This window comes from Sinocyclocheilus rhinocerous, unplaced genomic scaffold (genome assembly GCF_001515625.1).
Source record: "Sinocyclocheilus rhinocerous isolate Xijiao unplaced genomic scaffold, SAMN03320098_v1.1 scaffold843, whole genome shotgun sequence".
NCBI classification, from domain to species: domain Eukaryota; kingdom Metazoa; phylum Chordata; class Actinopteri; order Cypriniformes; family Cyprinidae; genus Sinocyclocheilus; species Sinocyclocheilus rhinocerous.
Window position 1 is genome coordinate 67569 of NW_015655383.1, and position 17184 is coordinate 84752.

The 17184-nt window shown below is 36.7% G+C and overlaps 2 protein-coding genes across 3 annotated transcripts in view; both read right to left on the minus strand.

Annotated features, from left to right (window-relative positions):
• The window catches only part of LOC107717999 (geranylgeranyl transferase type-2 subunit alpha-like), an 8614-nt gene extending 3208 nt beyond the window's left edge, over nucleotides 1–5406 (minus strand). Inside the window, exons 1-9 of the mRNA XM_016524914.1 lie at nucleotides 5297–5406; nucleotides 4840–4863; nucleotides 4638–4748; nucleotides 4437–4561; nucleotides 2321–2508; nucleotides 1983–2231; nucleotides 600–683; nucleotides 428–510; nucleotides 253–348 (exon numbers count right to left, since the gene is read on the minus strand). Of these exons, the coding sequence (XP_016380400.1) occupies nucleotides 253–348; nucleotides 428–510; nucleotides 600–683; nucleotides 1983–2231; nucleotides 2321–2508; nucleotides 4437–4561; nucleotides 4638–4748; nucleotides 4840–4842 (939 nt within the window). The 5' untranslated portion in view covers nucleotides 4843–4863; nucleotides 5297–5406. The remainder of the gene's footprint in view (nucleotides 1–252; nucleotides 349–427; nucleotides 511–599; nucleotides 684–1982; nucleotides 2232–2320; nucleotides 2509–4436; nucleotides 4562–4637; nucleotides 4749–4839; nucleotides 4864–5296) is intronic.
• Nucleotides 5407–7717: 2311 nt separating this feature from the next.
• Nucleotides 7718–17184, minus strand: part of LOC107718001 (syntaxin-binding protein 3-like) — a 25702-nt gene continuing 16235 nt past the window's right edge. The window contains exons 9-19 of one of the 2 annotated variants that reach the window (XM_016524915.1): nucleotides 16781–16905; nucleotides 16564–16662; nucleotides 14789–14855; nucleotides 14625–14690; nucleotides 14387–14467; nucleotides 14165–14300; nucleotides 12290–12396; nucleotides 11861–11962; nucleotides 9482–9567; nucleotides 7999–8147; nucleotides 7718–7904 (exon numbers count right to left, since the gene is read on the minus strand). In XM_016524915.1, coding sequence (XP_016380401.1) covers nucleotides 7804–7904; nucleotides 7999–8147; nucleotides 9482–9567; nucleotides 11861–11962; nucleotides 12290–12396; nucleotides 14165–14300; nucleotides 14387–14467; nucleotides 14625–14690; nucleotides 14789–14855; nucleotides 16564–16662; nucleotides 16781–16905 — 1119 coding nt within the window. In that variant the 3' untranslated portion in view covers nucleotides 7718–7803. The remainder of the gene's footprint in view (nucleotides 7905–7998; nucleotides 8148–9481; nucleotides 9568–11860; nucleotides 11963–12289; nucleotides 12397–14164; nucleotides 14301–14386; nucleotides 14468–14624; nucleotides 14691–14788; nucleotides 14856–16563; nucleotides 16663–16780; nucleotides 16906–17184) is intronic. The other variant, XM_016524916.1, reaches the window with a different exon arrangement.

Sequence of the window (17184 nt, forward strand, 5' to 3'; positions counted from 1 at the left end):
TCTCATTCTGATGGCACCCATTCACTGCAGAGGATACATTGGTGAGCAAGTGATGTAATACTAAATTTCTCCAAATCTGATGAAGAAACAAACTCGTCTACATCTTGGATGGCCTGAGGATGAGCACATTTTCAGCAATTTTTTATTTTGGGATGAACTACTCCTTTAAAAAGAAGCACTGGTGAGTAAAAATGAAAAACAAAATGTTTTGATCTGTTTTAAACAGGAGTGAAGCTGCTTGGTGAAGGATACCCAGACAGGACTGTGACGGAAACGTGGGTGGGCGCTTCTCCACTGCACCTGCTGAGGCAGCCCATCCAACACCAACATCAGACCCTCTGACTGAGCCTGAGAGAGAGAGAGAGACACTCATTCAGTCGTACTGTGGTTAAACAGTGCAGCTGAACTTCTCTCAGGATTCACTTACATGAACAGGTTTGGAGAAGGCGACAGACACCCTCTGTCTCTCCCGGCTGACATACACACAACTGATCATCTCCTCTCGCTCCGCTACACACACACACACACACATACATACAGCATGGGGTGAGCATACGTGTCTTCACAAATACACAGCAATTCTAAACACACACACACACCTCTGCCCAGCAGCCAGCGGTAGTAGAACCAGGCGCTCTGGTCGTTGGGGTCGGTGAAGAAGGCATTATGCGCCAGCTCATATTCTCGAGAAAAAAAGTCAGAAATTTACTACATGGTTCACTGAAATTATTCTGAAGTGTAAACTGAGAGGCAACCTGAGGTCAAATATTGTTGTTAATAGCACAGCATCCTTAGACGCTTGATTGTGATTGTCTGACAGATACTCTGAAGGGCTGATTATTTTTCTAACGGCAAAGATAGAAGCAGGTCCAGGTCTTGACCATATTACCATGTTACCATAGCCTTTAACAGCAAAACAACCACAAAAATACAGAGACATGTGTCAACAAAAAAATTAAGAAACAATCAAATAAAGGACCTGTGTTTAATTATTGTCTTACAGGATCTATATAAAGTACATAGTATCCTCACATAATAAAAATAAGATTAACTCAAATCAATATTTACTTTAATAATATAATGAGTCATAATGTCATAAAGAGATTATTGTCTCTTTAATAATCACAATCACCAAGAACATTTTAATTTTTAATATAAATAATAATCATAGTAATAACAAGTTAAAAATGCTTTTTTCTGTACAAAAATGTATGATTTATTTATTTAGTAATTAATTGATTGACTGATTGATTGATTATAGGCCAGATTCAACCTACCGTTTAAAAGTTTGGGGTCAGTAAGATTATAATTATTTTTTAAAGAAATTAATTAATAGCAAGGATGCATTAAACGGATTAATTAATTGACAAAATATTTGTATTTCAAATAAATGCTGCTCTTTTTAATTTTCTATTCATCAAAGAATCCTGAAAAATAAATCACAGTTTCCACAAAAATATTAATCAGCACAACTGTTTTCAACATTGATAATAATCAGAAATGTTTCTTGAGCAACACTTCAGCATATTATTATGATTTCTGAAGGATCATGTGACACTGAAGAGTAATGATGCTGAAAATTCAGCTTTGATCACCGGAATAAATTACAGTTTACAATATATTTAATCAGAAAACGTAAATTGGAATTTTATTCATTAATATTTAATTATTTCATTTTAAATTGTAATAACATTTGACAAAATTACTGTTTCTACTGCATTTGTTTATAAAATAAATGCACTTGGTGAGCATAAGAGACTTCTTTAGATATTAAAATCTTACCAACACCAAACTTTTGAGTGGTACATAGTCTGTACATCATGAGCTCATGTACTACTGCTGTGCCATAAATTCAGAGATTAAAAAAAACTGATAGTGTTCTGGACGTGCTGAGATTAAGCAGTGTGGAACATAAGCTAAAGCACAATCTCGAGTGCCTTATTGCTTACATTCTGTATGCTGCTCTAAATTAGTTCATGTACCTTTAAGAAGCTGCTCCTCACAGACTCTGTGTGAGTGAATTTGAGGTGATGCAGTGGGGGAGGGGCTTGTGTAGGGGGCGGGGTCAAGGGCAGGCTGTGGGTGGAGCTGAGGTAGCAGCGTACTCCTGTAATGCCAGCTGGAGTAGTTGGAGAAATTGGAGCCGATCAGACGATCTGTGAACTGCAGCTCCTGCTCGACAGAAACACCAGACTCCTTTACCACCACGCGCCGGTAATCCCAACAGTGGACTGAGGAAAGAAGAAACACGTCAGACAAAGAGAAATATAAAAATCAGAACGACACTAAGTTCATCTTGTTCAGTGCATGACTCTCTCACAGTTGCGCTCGTCGAGGCTGAGGCAGCGGTCGCAGAGGCCGAGCTCTCGTGTCCAGACAGGCTGCGGCAGGCGCGTGTTTACCCAGCTGCGGTGGTGCCAGCAGCCGTAAGATTTGGGGTTCACTTTCAGACAGGCCTCGATGAAGTGCAGCTCAGACTCATACAGCTTCTGCACCTCGTCCTTCTCTCTAGAGGATGCAGAGAGAAATATATTACTGTCTTTTGCACAGATTTGATGAGGGGTTATTTATTTATAATATTTTTTAACTATTTAGTTTTATTTTGTTGTGATAATGTTAATAAACGCAGTTAATTATAAACATTACTGCTATGTCCTCACACTAGGATTTTTTTTTTTTTACATTCACAAAAAAAAAAACTTTTATAAATATTCATAGCTGTGAAATATTTCATAGAGCAGTCAGAAATATTTATACTTTTTATATAATTTCTGCATTTAAGCAGAAAAACTAATTTTCAGTTGAAAAACAAGATTTACAATTTAGTATGTGTAACACGTAAATATGGTTATATGCATAATATAAAATTATGGTATAAATCTAGTCACTAATTATATTATTTTAGTAAAATACGACAAGATTTAGAATAAAATGTAACAGATTTACAGAAGCCCTGGGCAGAAAGAAAAATAAAGTTGTTGTTTATTCAAAAAGTTATTTATTATTTGATTTTGCATTTAATACATGTATGATTTGCATCATAATATAATATAATATAATATAATATAATAATTTACAGAAGCCCTGGGCAGAATGAATCGAAAAAATAAAGCTGATTTCAAATCAAATAAAAAAAATTCTTTTTGTAATAAATGTTTTGGCATTTTCACAAAAAAAAAAAAGTGTACATGTGTGATTTGGAAAATATAAATGAAATAATGATAGAAATCTAGTCAATAACCATATTATATTGGCAAATCCTAATCAAAATTTAAAGTGCCATGAAACCCCCTGTTTCAGCACTGGTCTTTCACACCTTAGATCTGAACAACACTCCAGAAATGGGTGTGTAACACTGTGGAAAGTGGCTGGGAAGAGGGGAGAAAACAACCAATAAAACACAGACCCACAACACACTCATTATACAGACAGATGAATATTAAAATATCTTTACAGAAAGAATAAAGACAGTCACTTTTTGTTTACTCTTCTTTGAATTTTCGGTCTATATATCATTGTTTGCTGTGAATCACAATAATCCATCGTGTAATCGCGTTCATGATCAGACGCACCGCTGTATCAGCTCTCTTATTCACGATATTTCATTTAAAAAAAGACATGATATGTGTGCGTATACGCTGCTGGTTCATGTTTGGAGCACGGGAGAATATAAAACGAAACACGCTTGCTCCGGTCCAGATATGAACTATGATCCGACTGTTGTTAAACTCATCGCGGCGTTCAGCGCAGAAACCGCTCTCTCATGCACGCTCCAGGTGTTGTAAAATATATTTAAATATTAAATATGTTACGGTCGTGTTTACAGAGATGAGCTGACAGCGCGGAAGCTCTTTCATGAGATTTAAATTCTCCGCTGTAAGACGACCTCATGCATAATGCAGCGCATTGATTGGATCATAAAGAGTTAATTCTCATGAATAATACTGAGAAAAGCTCGGGAAACTGATGACGTAGACGTGTACTCTCCGGCAACGGCAGCCAATCACCACGCATCCAGATTAACACATATACCTCACTTTTCGTGAAGTAGGCTCAACTAGTGCTGGGCGGTATACCGGTTCATACCGAATACCGGTGTTTATTTTTGTTATGATATGAATTTTTAAAATACCGCAATACCACCTCAAAAAATGTGTTTTAGGGTTTCATGACACTTTAAGCAATTCGGTAGATGTTGAAAATCAGAAACTATCATGCAGTGTCAATTCATTTATTTTAACGATGGTGCTGACCGATACTGAGAGAATGAAAGAACCGCGCGGTTGGGGGAAAACCTCAAAAGATTAAAATGATTCCTCGGTCATCTTAATTCACTACATTCACAATAGAGCGAGCCTCTCACACTCTCATCTCTTAAACAATACCCTGCAGATGTTGCAGGTGTGATGTGTCGCAGGTGTGCAGCGGTCTCTTACCGTAAGGTCTCCAGGTGTAAGAGCACTTCTCTCCTGTAGTTCCACAGCGTGGCAAAGTCCGGGTTTGAGGACAAGAGCTGCTGAGTCAACTGCAGAGCCTCCTCGTCATGTTCCCCAGCACTCCTCTGAGACACAGAGACTATTGCAGGCTTCAGCCCCAAACCTGACTTCATGCAACACACAGCACACCACACAACAAACCTTTTTCAAGACGGCATCGCGAGCAGACACAAACGCTTTCAACTTCTTCTCTCTCTCCTTCCTCTTCTCCTCCTCCTGCTGCGCGGTCGACTTGATCTTCACTCGTCCGTGCTGACAGGAACACAGAAAGAGACAGATGCCTGATGTACAGAGAGCAGGCCAGAAGCAATGCCATGATACTGTGACAGAAAGAGCAACTCACCATAATTCACCACTTGATGAAGATCTATAAATAGAAAACAGTATAGATTCATTTGTAACAATAAGGTAACAACATATATATATATATATACACATACATACATATATATATCAAATGAAATTCAAGTCTTCCTTCATTCATTCAGATTGTTATAAGAGCATAGGTATGGTCCACCAAAGAGATAATGAATGAAAGAAGACTTGAATTTGATTTGAAATGTAAAATACCCCGTCAGCACAGACTTCCTAACATTTAAATCGCAGTGATAGAAGAGAGCAGCGCTCTGAAGAGAGCACAGGTCTAAACACATCTGGGACGATTGATCTGTCACACCGAGCCACAACTGCAGATGCTTCACAACATGCGGTAAACTGTACTTTACCCTGCGCGTGGAGTTTCCAGATGAACATTATATCTATCGCACAGCTTCATATGTTAAACCGTGTTTTTGTTTTACCTCTGTCTGTGACTTTAGGACGTGCTGGACGTGTGATAAATGCAACCTGTTTTACAAACAGTTCCTCCGTCGCTTCATAAATACGTCATCGACGTGCGCCCACTAGCGCCGCTGCGGGCCTCCTGTGACGTATCGTGTCATAATAATTAACTAATCTGCTGCTTCTATTATTACTTCTTTATTTCTGACTTTTGATTTTATAAAAACAAACAAATAAATAAATAAAAATCTGTAAAATGTGTTACTATTTGTAAACATTGTAATATTTTTTTTAATTTTTAGATTATTTGTACATTTTTGTTTATTCTAATGTATCCCCTGGTTACATATGTAATTCTTTAAAACCGATAATAATAATAATAATAATAAAAGCTGCTTGGCAATTAATACCTAGGAACAATCTCTGCATCTGAAAAGATTATATATTATATTATATTATATTATATTAATACATTTGGCTAACAATATTCCTATGTTGGCAATATATATATATACAGTATCTCACAGAAGTGAGTACACCCCTCACATTTTTGTAAATATTTTATTATATCTTTTCATGTGACAACACTGAAGAAATTACACTAAAGTGAGTACACCCCTAAGTGAAAATGTCCAAATTGGGCCCAAAGTGTCAATATTTTGTGTGGCTACCATTATTTTGCAGCACTGCCTTAACCCTCTTGGGCATGGAGTTCAGCAGAGCTTCACAGGTTGCCACTGGAGTCCTCTTCCACTCCTTCATGACGACATCACAGAGCTGGTGAATGTTAGAGACCTTGAAATGCTCAATAGGGTTTAGGTCTGGAGACATGCTTGGCCAATCCATCACCTTTACCCTCAGCTTCTTTAGCAAGGCAGTGGTCGTCTATATACATATATATATATAAATTAATTAATTACAAAGAAAAATAAAAGACTGAATTTCAATTTATTTTAGTATAGATGATTATTCTTGGATATATTTTTTAAATAAAATACAATAATAAAATAAAATCTCATTATACTCTAAGTGGCAGTGGCAGACATGTTTTCTTCATGTTCTAGTGCAATCTGTTTGTTCCCACAAATAAAGGTTGTATCAGATTTCTGTCAGACAGAGCCGTGTAAATGTATACAGGCTTTCTTTCGCACAGTATGCATTCAGATACTCAAAACACATCCATGTTTTCACGCGTTACATCAAGTCCCAAAATAGGCCAGATTTGATGAGATTAGATAACTCCGGCATCACCAGGTCCTCTGAGAGGATTATAATGCTGACCTGAGCTCAAACCTGCAGTAATCAGAGACAGCGGAGTAACACCGTTCATATGTGCTCAGGTCAGCATCCGCAATACAATAATAAAATAAAATCTCATTATACTCTAAGTGGCAGTGGCAGACATGTTTTCTTCATGTTCTAGTGCAATCTGTTTGTTCCCACAAATAAAGGTCGTATCAGATTTCTGTCAGACAGAGCTGTGTAAATGTATACAGGCTTTCTTTCGCACAGTATGCATTCAGATGCTCAACACACACATCCATGTTTTCACGCGTTACATCAAGTCCCAAAATAGGCCAGATTTGATGAGATTAGATAACTCCGGCATCACCAGGTCCTCTGAGAGGATTATAATGCTGACCTGAGCTCAAACCTGCAGTAATCAGAGACAGCGGAGTAACACCGTTCATATGTGCTCAGGTCAGCATCCGCTCCCAGTCTTTTGTGAGGCAGATGCTTCTTTAACACCATGTTTGCTGATAACATCTTGTTACCTTCGTGCCGTGCGTTTTGATTTTTTTTTTTTCTAACTCTAGCAGGAATTTCATAGCTAAATGTCTGAAAAAAGCTCAGTCACTGGACATCAACAAACGGCTTCGACCGTGCCTGCCTTAAAATCCTCTTTCTTCAGAATCTTGCAGGACAGAATCCATGAACTCATACATAGATACATTATATTTTTTATGAATAAGTACAGTTGACATTACACAGACCATATTACAAACATAACACAAACATTACAAAGCAAACAGAAGAATTGAACCACGTCATTCATGTTATGTCAGGTTGTTCAATATCAAGCATTAAATCGGTTAAATCCCTCCTTTTTTAATTCATAAGTAAATGTTTTATACAAGCAAAACACTCGAGCAGCACAAAAGCGCGCAATACATATGTACAATTCAACCTAACTCAAAAACAAACCGACAAACATTAAATCATCTTTTCAAATTGACAGTCAGGAGTAATACCATTAAGTGTGTGAGATATAAATACAAAAAAGTGTTAGGAAATCCAGTGCAAGCGTTTCGTTATAAAGGCACCAGTTTGTAAGGCTCTGGTCACGAGCTGATCTATTTTTAGCTTTTGTATTAAATGGTTATTAAACTTATTGGGTGTTACGCAAGTCCTTAAATCATGATGCATACTACTATAGTGAATGCGAAATAATGCTGTATGAGGTGACTAAAGCAGTTGAGACCTGTTCCCTTCAGTCCTGAGAGGAGGAATGGCAGTGCAGCGCCGCTCAGGGGTTGTCCTCCTCGATGGTAAAGCTTTCCATGGGCTGTTTGCCCAGCTTATAAATGTCCTCCAGCAGACTGCGTGGAGTCAGGATGTGCGTCGAGCCTACAGACAACAAAAAAGGCATTATTTAAACCACTGCAGAACACAGGCAGCATTTTAAGCATCTTTTCAGGTTCGCACCGGTAGGGACTCTTACCAATGATGACCTCACAGGATTTATTGGCATGCGTGACTTCATAAGCACAGCGCATTTCTGAGTAGGTGACCCCACCCAGAACAAAGAGGATGAGCCGCAAGCCGCTCCTGAGGTCGTCCGGAGAACTGCCCTTGTGCTTCTGCCGCGCGCTGACAGGAGACAGACCCCATCCATGTAGCGACACGTTCAACCACAGGGTGCATGAGACAATACTTTATACACACACACACACACATTACTGTTCACAAGCTTGGGATCGTATGGTTTTGAAAGAAGCCTCTTTTGCTCACCACTGCTGCATTTTATTTGATCAAAAACGTTAAAAACAGTAATACTGTGAAATATTACTACAATTTAAAACAGATGTTTTCTGTGTGAACATATTTTAAGATGCAATTTAATGCTGTGATCAAAGCTGAATTTTCAGCATCATTACTCCAGTCTTCAGTGTCACATGATCTTTAATCATTCTGATATGCTGCTTATAAATCAAATCAAATAAACTATTTATTATTATTATTATCAATGTTGAAAACAGTTGGACTGCTTCAACCGTGATACAGGTTTTTTTTAAGGATTTTTTTGATGAATGGAAAGTTTAAAAAATTTTTTTTATTTGAAATATAAATCTTTTGTAACATTATAAATGTCTTTACAGTCACTTTTCATCAGTTTGATACACCCTGATTTACTAATTTTATATTAATTTCATGCAAAACAAACAAAAAACAAACCAACCCTAAAACCAATTAATAAAAAAAAAGAAAAAAAGAAAACTGCTTAGCAATTAATACCCGGAAACAATCTCTGCATCTGAAAAATATTATATTATATTATATTATATAAATATTCTTATATTGGCAAAATAATATAAGAAAGTGATTTCAAATTATTAAATCAGCATTTATTTGAAATATAATTATTTTATAACAGTACAAATGTCTTTTCGGTCATTTTTGATCAATTTGAATAAAAGCCCAGAATAACAGTGTTAATTTCTTCAATCAACCAATCGATCAATATTTCTGACCCCAAACCTTTGAACGGTACAGTATGATCTTATCACATCATGCAATTAGATCATCAGCGGGAAATGAGAAGCCTTTAAACTTTAGGTAGGCCCATGTTATTATAAATAAAGCAACACAAAGAAATGAAACTTAATGTGTAATGCACTCATAAAAAACAGCCAACAACCCAAAGGGCTGATCTTCCCCCTCGTCTTACCTCACCACTCTGACAGCCAGAGGAATGAAGAGAGAGACACTGAACTTTACACTCAACAATTATAATGAAACATTGGGGATTTACTGTTTCAAACTGATGGATGAGCTGCCATGAAAGCATGCCACAGCTGCTGTTGTACTGAATGTACAATATTGATTTACGGGTGTATCTTAAAGGAAATTAAGGTTATTAATTGGTGTAAGAAGCTTGTTGTTAAGTGTGACTAAATTGTGTGAATCAGTCTCTCCTGCCCTACCTTACAGCACGCGAGCCGTTCCACGCAGACGGACATTCAGACTGATACGGCCAGTCTTTGACCTCCAGTTTGTTCTCCACGGCATCCTGCCATTCACACACACACACACAGAGACACAGAGACGCACGTGCACGCGCACACACACACACACAGAGACAGAGACACACAGAGACACAGACAGACAGACAGACACACAGAGACACACAGACACACACACACACACACACACACACACACAGAGAGATTTAACTGACACAAGCTGCTTTATCAATATGCAACAAGCCATTCATCTTTATTGGCTCTTCTCACTAATGACTAAAACATAACTTTTACATAATATTTGTGTATTAAATCCATTCAAAGTCATCGTGTCTCCTCAGAAGATTTGGATTAAACCACTCGATTCATGTGAATTAATTTTGCCATGTCCTTATATACTGGATTTTCAATGGAGGGACAGAAATCTCTCACATTTCAAATATCTTCATTTGTAATTTCACAGAAGAAAGCAAGCCATAGAGATTTGGGGCGTCATGAGGGTGAGCAAATAATGAGAGCATTTTAATTTCACAGTTATGCTATCCCAACTATGAGCTCATTTACATATGACCAACGTTTAATATATTATTTTAAGTATTCAGCAACTTGATCTGCCTTATGCAAGGATACATAGTCATTTACATATAGAAGACATAAAACTACAGTAACAAAAACAGTCTACAGTTAAATAAGGGGCATTATAGAAGTTCGTGGAATAAAACTAATGCTACATAAGTGTACAAAAGAAACTCTGATTAATACTATTCTCATGGTGGCTGCTGTGAACCTGCCATGACCGAACTAGTGCAATTTAAAGTTTCTTTTCACTTGAAGAAGAAACTACCCTCTGGAAATCAACACATGACTGTCTAACCCAATGGCTTTTACCAGTGCTATATATAGCTGACAAGAAATAAGACATTGTCTTTTTATGATTTCTGGAAGCATGACATTTGATCTGTCAGTCATAACTTAGGATACAATGTCAGTGGCCCTGAACAATTCATATGTGCAATGGGGTATTTTTTACATTATACATTATAACTGTAAGCTCGTATCCTGCTGTATTATATATCAGGGCTCCACAATAAGGACGGCTGCTAGCCCAAGGGCAGTGTGAGAGCACTTCAGCACAGTTACTTGACTTCTTGGGGTAGTTTTAAATTCACTGTTCTTGTACATCCATTTTTATATCTTGCAAACATAAATATTTAGTTTTTCAGAATATACATTTATGTTTGCATTATATCTGTATAATTCTCAACTTGTTGCCATTTTAATTTGTGGCAAATATATTGTGGTCAAAAAAAAGTTTGAGGGGGTTGTATGTACATTTATTGCGATTTCAGCTGCATTGGCTATTACATCAGATACAAATAAAACATTCAACAACATAATATCATAAATACAATATAATAAAAAACAAATGTTTTTATTTTTTCTTTAAAATTCGACAAGAGCAAGCACAATTCTCTAAAATGTTTTTTAAATGTACTTGCAATAAAATTTGTACAAGTTATTCTTGGTCAATAAAAAAAAAGTCCTTAAACGTTTGCGATAGTCTCGTAACATTAAAAAAATAGGACAAACCAAAAATATATGTTTTATAGACAAGTTGGTGATACAGTATTGACATTTTGGTGCTTCTTCACTCCTCAATAAATGCCCATGAGTCAGTCTAGAATGGCCTATCCAACAACTTATATATGTATTGTAAGTTAGTATAAAACTTAGTTGTGCCTTGCCAATATATAATATATATAAAAAAACACTACCGTTCAAGAGGTTTTGGGCTCAGTAAGGTTTTTTTGTTTTTTTGAAAGAAATACATACTTTTATTTCATACCATTTGATCAGAGCTGATACTGAAGTCTAGAGTAATGATGCTGAAAATTCAGCTTTGCACCATAGAAATAAATTAAATTTTTATAAAAAAAAAAATACTCGGATAGAAAAATTTTCTAAATTGCAATAATTATATTTCACAATATTACTGTTTTTTTCTGGATCAAATAAATGCAACCTTCAAAAATATTTTACAAAATCATACTGATCCCAAAATTTTGAATTTTAGTGTACACAGAAAAACAGTAGTGGACTTAGCACAAAAAAGTGATCATATAAAGCAAAGCAAAAAAATAAAAAATAACACTTTATTGCTGAGCCCTGCATATGTTTGTCTATGAAAAACAGTAGTGGACTTAGCACAAAAAAGTGATCATATAAAGCAAAGCAAAAAAAATAAAAAATAACACTTTATTGCTGAGCCCTGCATATGTTTGTCTAACAGTGCTTTAGACACAGTTTGGCAACTGACGTTTAGGAGTAAGTGTCACTCACCTCCATTACATCTTTAATGATGGGTGTCCAGCGAGACACTTTGTAAGTCTCCTCATCTGACCGGTCTCTCCGAGATTGTTTACGAAATGAGTACATGCTCGGCTGTTATGAAGAGAGATGGAGGTAAAACTGAATATCAGAAAAAATACGTCCGTGTTAAACAGCATTTGTATTTCACACGTCCAATCAGAAATGTCAAAACTCGATACTCTTAAATCAATAATAAAATTAGCCTTTGCTGTGGTTTAGAAAATGCCATTGAGTGTCATGAAATTTCGTTTGTATGGATGCCAAATACATTTCAAACTACAAAACTGCAAATCAGAACGCATCAGAACCAAATAATAAGTCAACAGTATGAGTGAATTATGCAATATCAGTAGGAAAAGAAGCAGTGCCAGAAGAGACAGAAAGCATCTGCGGACTCACCGTGGATAGGATGGGAACTCCCAGATGTTCCCAGTTCAGGATATACCCTCTCTCATCCTCGATTTTCACATGCTGAATCAGTTTATTCAGGTTCTCCGCTGTCGTACCTGCTCATCACACACAAACACATTCAGCTGCACTCATCCAGCAGGAAAACACACACTGCCATTCAAAAGTTTGGGATGAGTAAGATTTTAAATGTTTTTTAATGGAGTCTCTTCTGCTCATCAAGGCTGTATTTATTTGATCAAAAATTAGTTTGACGAATCTCGAAACTGACTTTTCTTTCTAAGGTTCTATAGTTTAATCATTTTTAGAAAATAATTCAATTTTTGAAGTTTTTCAATCTGGGTTTAGGGCAAAACATAGCACAGAATCAGCACTTTTAAGGGTTTAAAATTATAAACTATTAAATGCTGGTTCTGGAACCTTGTCGAACCTAATGTTATTGGACCTGAGTGCAGCCTTCGACACCGTTGATCATAATATTTTGGTTTCTAGGCTGGAAATCCATGTTGGAATTTGTGGAATAGCTCTTAAATGGTTTAAGTTGTATCTAGCAGATAGAAGTTTCGCTGTAAAATTGGGCAAATGTCAGCGCCAGCTCCACTAAAGTATGGAGTCCCTCAAGGCTCTATTCTTGACCCCCTTCTGTTGTCACTGTACCTTCTCCCTTTAGGAACTATACTTAGGAAACATGGAGTTTCGTTTCATTTTTATGCCGATGATATGCAGATTTATCTGCCACTTCAAAAAGACGATGGGTCTGGTATGAGCTCACTTTTGAACTGCTTAACTGACATCAAGGACTGAATGGCGTTAAACTTTTTAAAAATTTAATGAAAATAAAACTGAGATTGTTTTTTTGGCCCAGTCAGCAATCAAACTACTATAAATTATATTCTTGGCTCCCTGGCTAAGCATAATAAAGCAGTGGTGAAAAATCTAGGTGTACTTTTTGACTCAGAATTTAAATTTGCCAAGCAAATAAATTTGGTGGTCAAATCTGGCTTTTTTAATTTGAGACTTCTAGCAAAGATGGAGCCTTTTCTCTCTTTTAGAGACCTAGAGACAGTTATTCGCGCCTCTATTTTTTCAGGCTTAGACTATTGTAATTCTCTCTATATGGGAGTTGGCCAGAAAGCCCTGGCACGTCTACAGGCAGTTCAAAATGCAGCTGCGAAATTGCTGACCGGCACTCGAAAGTGTAATCATATTACCCCTATCTTGTCTTCTCTCAAATCGTTGCCGGTCCATCTCCGAATTGAATATAAACCTTTAGTGTTTGTCTTTAAATCTCTGAATTAGTTGGCACCAACATATCTGGAGACATTAATGAACCGGTATTCCTCTGTTAGTCCCCTGAGATCATCTGACCAGCTATTTTTAGTGGTTTTAGCTATTATTTTAGCTATTTTAGTGATTTTTCTTTTATGCCAAAAATCATTAGGATATTAAGTAAAGATCATGTTCCATGAAGATATTTTGTAAATTTCCTACCGTAAATATATCAAAACCTAATTTTTGATTAGTAATATGCATTGCTAAAGAACTTCATTTGGACAACTTTAAAGGTGATTTTCTCAATATTTAGATTTTTTTGCACCCTCAGATTCCAGATTTTCAAATAGCTTTATCTCAGGCAAATATTGACCTATCCTAACAAACCATACATCAATTGAAAGCTTATTTAATCTTAATTAAAAAAAATCCTTATGACTGGTTTTGTGGTCCAGGGTCACATATGGCGCAGTTGCGCTTCGGGTGTCCCGAGTTCGAATCCTGCCTCGTGGACCTTTCCTGACCTTTGAACGCCAGTGTACTAAGCTGGACAGTTTCCCAATCACTACATGTCAAGAAAGGAAAAATGCCCACCGTTCAGACTGAAGATGTAGAGAAGAACGGCCCGGATCTTATCAGTGGTGTCATGTGGGTGTAACAGCACAGGAAGTAACGTCCTCATGGGGTCCTTGACCTTCTGTCCTTCAGCATCTGCACCTACAGCCAGATCCTACATGCAAAGCACAAAAAGACCATGTGAGACACACTCTCGACAGAAGAGGGCATCCTTTCTCTCAAGGCATCATTAAGCTTTACCTGTTCGGCTTTGCAGAGTTTTTCCACATTCTTCTGGTAACGACTCATCAGATCCTCAGCTAAACATATGTGGACAGTTTTCTGAGGGAGAGAAATGGGAAACATTAAACTGCAAGTGAGTATTTTAGGCAGCCTCGACCACCACTATTGAGTGTATAGGCAGTATGAATGTGATCTTCCAGTCACAGGCTTCATGTGATAGCATGCTCTTTCAGGACATGCGAGGCGTCTCGATTACCTGAGTCACCTGCTTGCGGAAGGCTGGCATCTTCTTCATGAGCTGTGATAGGCCTCCGATTGAGATCTGCCAATGACAGGGGCATCTATGACATACTCATATGAGGGAATCTGCAACTGGACACTACTGCTATTGTTTGGAGGTGTTGTAAAAATATACTGTACCTTCTCATCGGACTGTTTCTTCTCACCTCTGCTGGCAGAGATTTCCTTCACCAGTTTGGGGATTTGCCTTTGGAATAAATAAATACAATAATGCTGGTTACATTAACAAGGACATTTATGACAATAATAGGCTTTGTGCCTAACATCACATCTGCTTGTTTTACAGGGGTTTGTTGTGCATAACCCCCATTTGGCAAATACCAAAGCTACAATGCATTTATCTTTTGTGGATAAAGCAATCCCATAATGTACTGCAATAAGCTCCAAGGAGGAGGAAGGAGTTTAGGGTCAGTGTGATTTATTTATTTTTTTTTAAAGAAATTAATACATTTATTCATCAAGGATGCATTAACTTGATCAAAAGTGCCATTTATAATGTTACAAAAAATTTATATTTCAAATAAATGCTGTTCTTCTGAACTTTCTAATTATCAAAGAATCCAGAAATAGAAATTATATCACGGTTTCTCAAAATATTGGGCAGCACAACTGTTTTCAACATTGATAAATATTTAGAAATGTTTCTTGAGCAGCACATCAGCATATTAGAATGATTTCTGAAGGATCATGTGACGCTGAAGACTGGAGTAATGATGCTGAAAATTCAGCTTTGATCACAGCAATAAATTACATTTGAACATATATTCACATGGAAAACAGTTCTTTTGAATTGCAATAACATTTCATAATTAGTGCTGTCAGTCGATTAAAATTTTTTATCTAATTAAATACATTAACACAATTAATCACAAATTATACATGGCTATAAAAATACCCCCAAAAGATTATTTAAAGCTATTTTTTGTTAAATGAGGAAGTATTAAGTAGACATTACAAATGGTAGCTCTTGAAATAAATATTTGATTTGATTCAACATAAAATGTATTACACAAACATTTAGGCTACAACGGCCCAACATAAACTATGGACAAAAAAGAAGATAATTTGAGAAACATCTCAGATTTTTTCATTCATGCAATAGAAGTCATTGGAAACCAAAACAGCTTTGTTACCAACAGTCTTCAAAATACCTTCTTTTATGTTCCACGCAGTCATTCAGGTTTGAGTAAATGATCGAAATGCGGATTCATTAAGAAACTAAACACCGCTGTGTTGCTCGGAGACACAGTTATAGGTAATGTTTTTGATGGCAAAACTGATCAAAAACAGACAATATTGTGTTTAAAATATAACACAATATCAACTTCTTATTTACAGAACTGCTGTATAAAATCACATTTGCAATCGATATATTCAGGTCAAACGGCACTCATTGCTCTTGCTGCTCGTGTTATATCACTTATCATATGATATAAATATGAGACAAAAACTGTAGCATTTTTTGGAGCATTTTTGCACTAATATCTTGAATTTTAGGGCATAACTGCATTGCCCTGCATCATATTTGTCAACACTCAACTATATGAAATGCAAGATGACGTACAGGTCTGGGGGCGGGGCCAGTGCGTTAACTGCATTAAAATATTTCAATTGCGTTATTTTTAATTAATTAAGTTAACATGTTAAACTGACAGCCCCATTCATAATATTAAATTTTTTTACTTTATTTTTGATCAAATACATGCAGCCTCTGTGAGCAGAGGAGACCTCTTTCAAAAACATAAATCTTACAACCCCAGACTTTTAAACTGTAATGTATTTTATTGAATACAGAAAAGAACTGACACATACAGTCCAGTTTAAAGAAAACGGATCACTCCTCCCAGTGACTGCGTGCCAAACTGTGGAGATTGAACTCAAGTAATTCTACTTACCCAGTGACCTCAGCAATGTGCATGTGGCGTAGTTTGACCCATAATTCATCCTCTTCAGTCAGTAAAGCTTCTTTCTTAGAGCCATCCTTTAACTTATACCTAAGTGAAGACACACAGAAAAACACCAATACGCAGGAGAACCAAAATAAGAGCAGGGGTGTCTGTTAAAGTAAATAAAGATCAATTGATTTGGCTGAATTAAGTTGCGGCGTCATACTCATAGGCGTTGTCCTTTATTGGTATGAGGTCAAAAGCCATGGCCTGGTAGGTGAGCTCGTGAAGAATAGGACTAACAGGGTCCAGCGCACGATCGACAATCAGAAGCTGAGCCTGCGTTTTTCCCTGAATGTGAAAAGAAAGTACTGACGAGGCAGTTTGTGCAAGCAGAAATATCACTTATAAGACCACATCAGAAAAAGAACAAGATTACAAACATTATGGGTTAAAGGGGTCATATGATGCGATTTCAATTTTTCCTTTCTCTTTGGAGTGTTACAAGCTCTTGGTGCATAAAGAAGATCTGTAAAGTTGCAAAGACTAAAGTCTCAAATCCAAAGAGATATTCTTTATAAAAGTTAAGAGAGTCAACCACGCCCTCCTAAAACGGCTCATTCTAACACG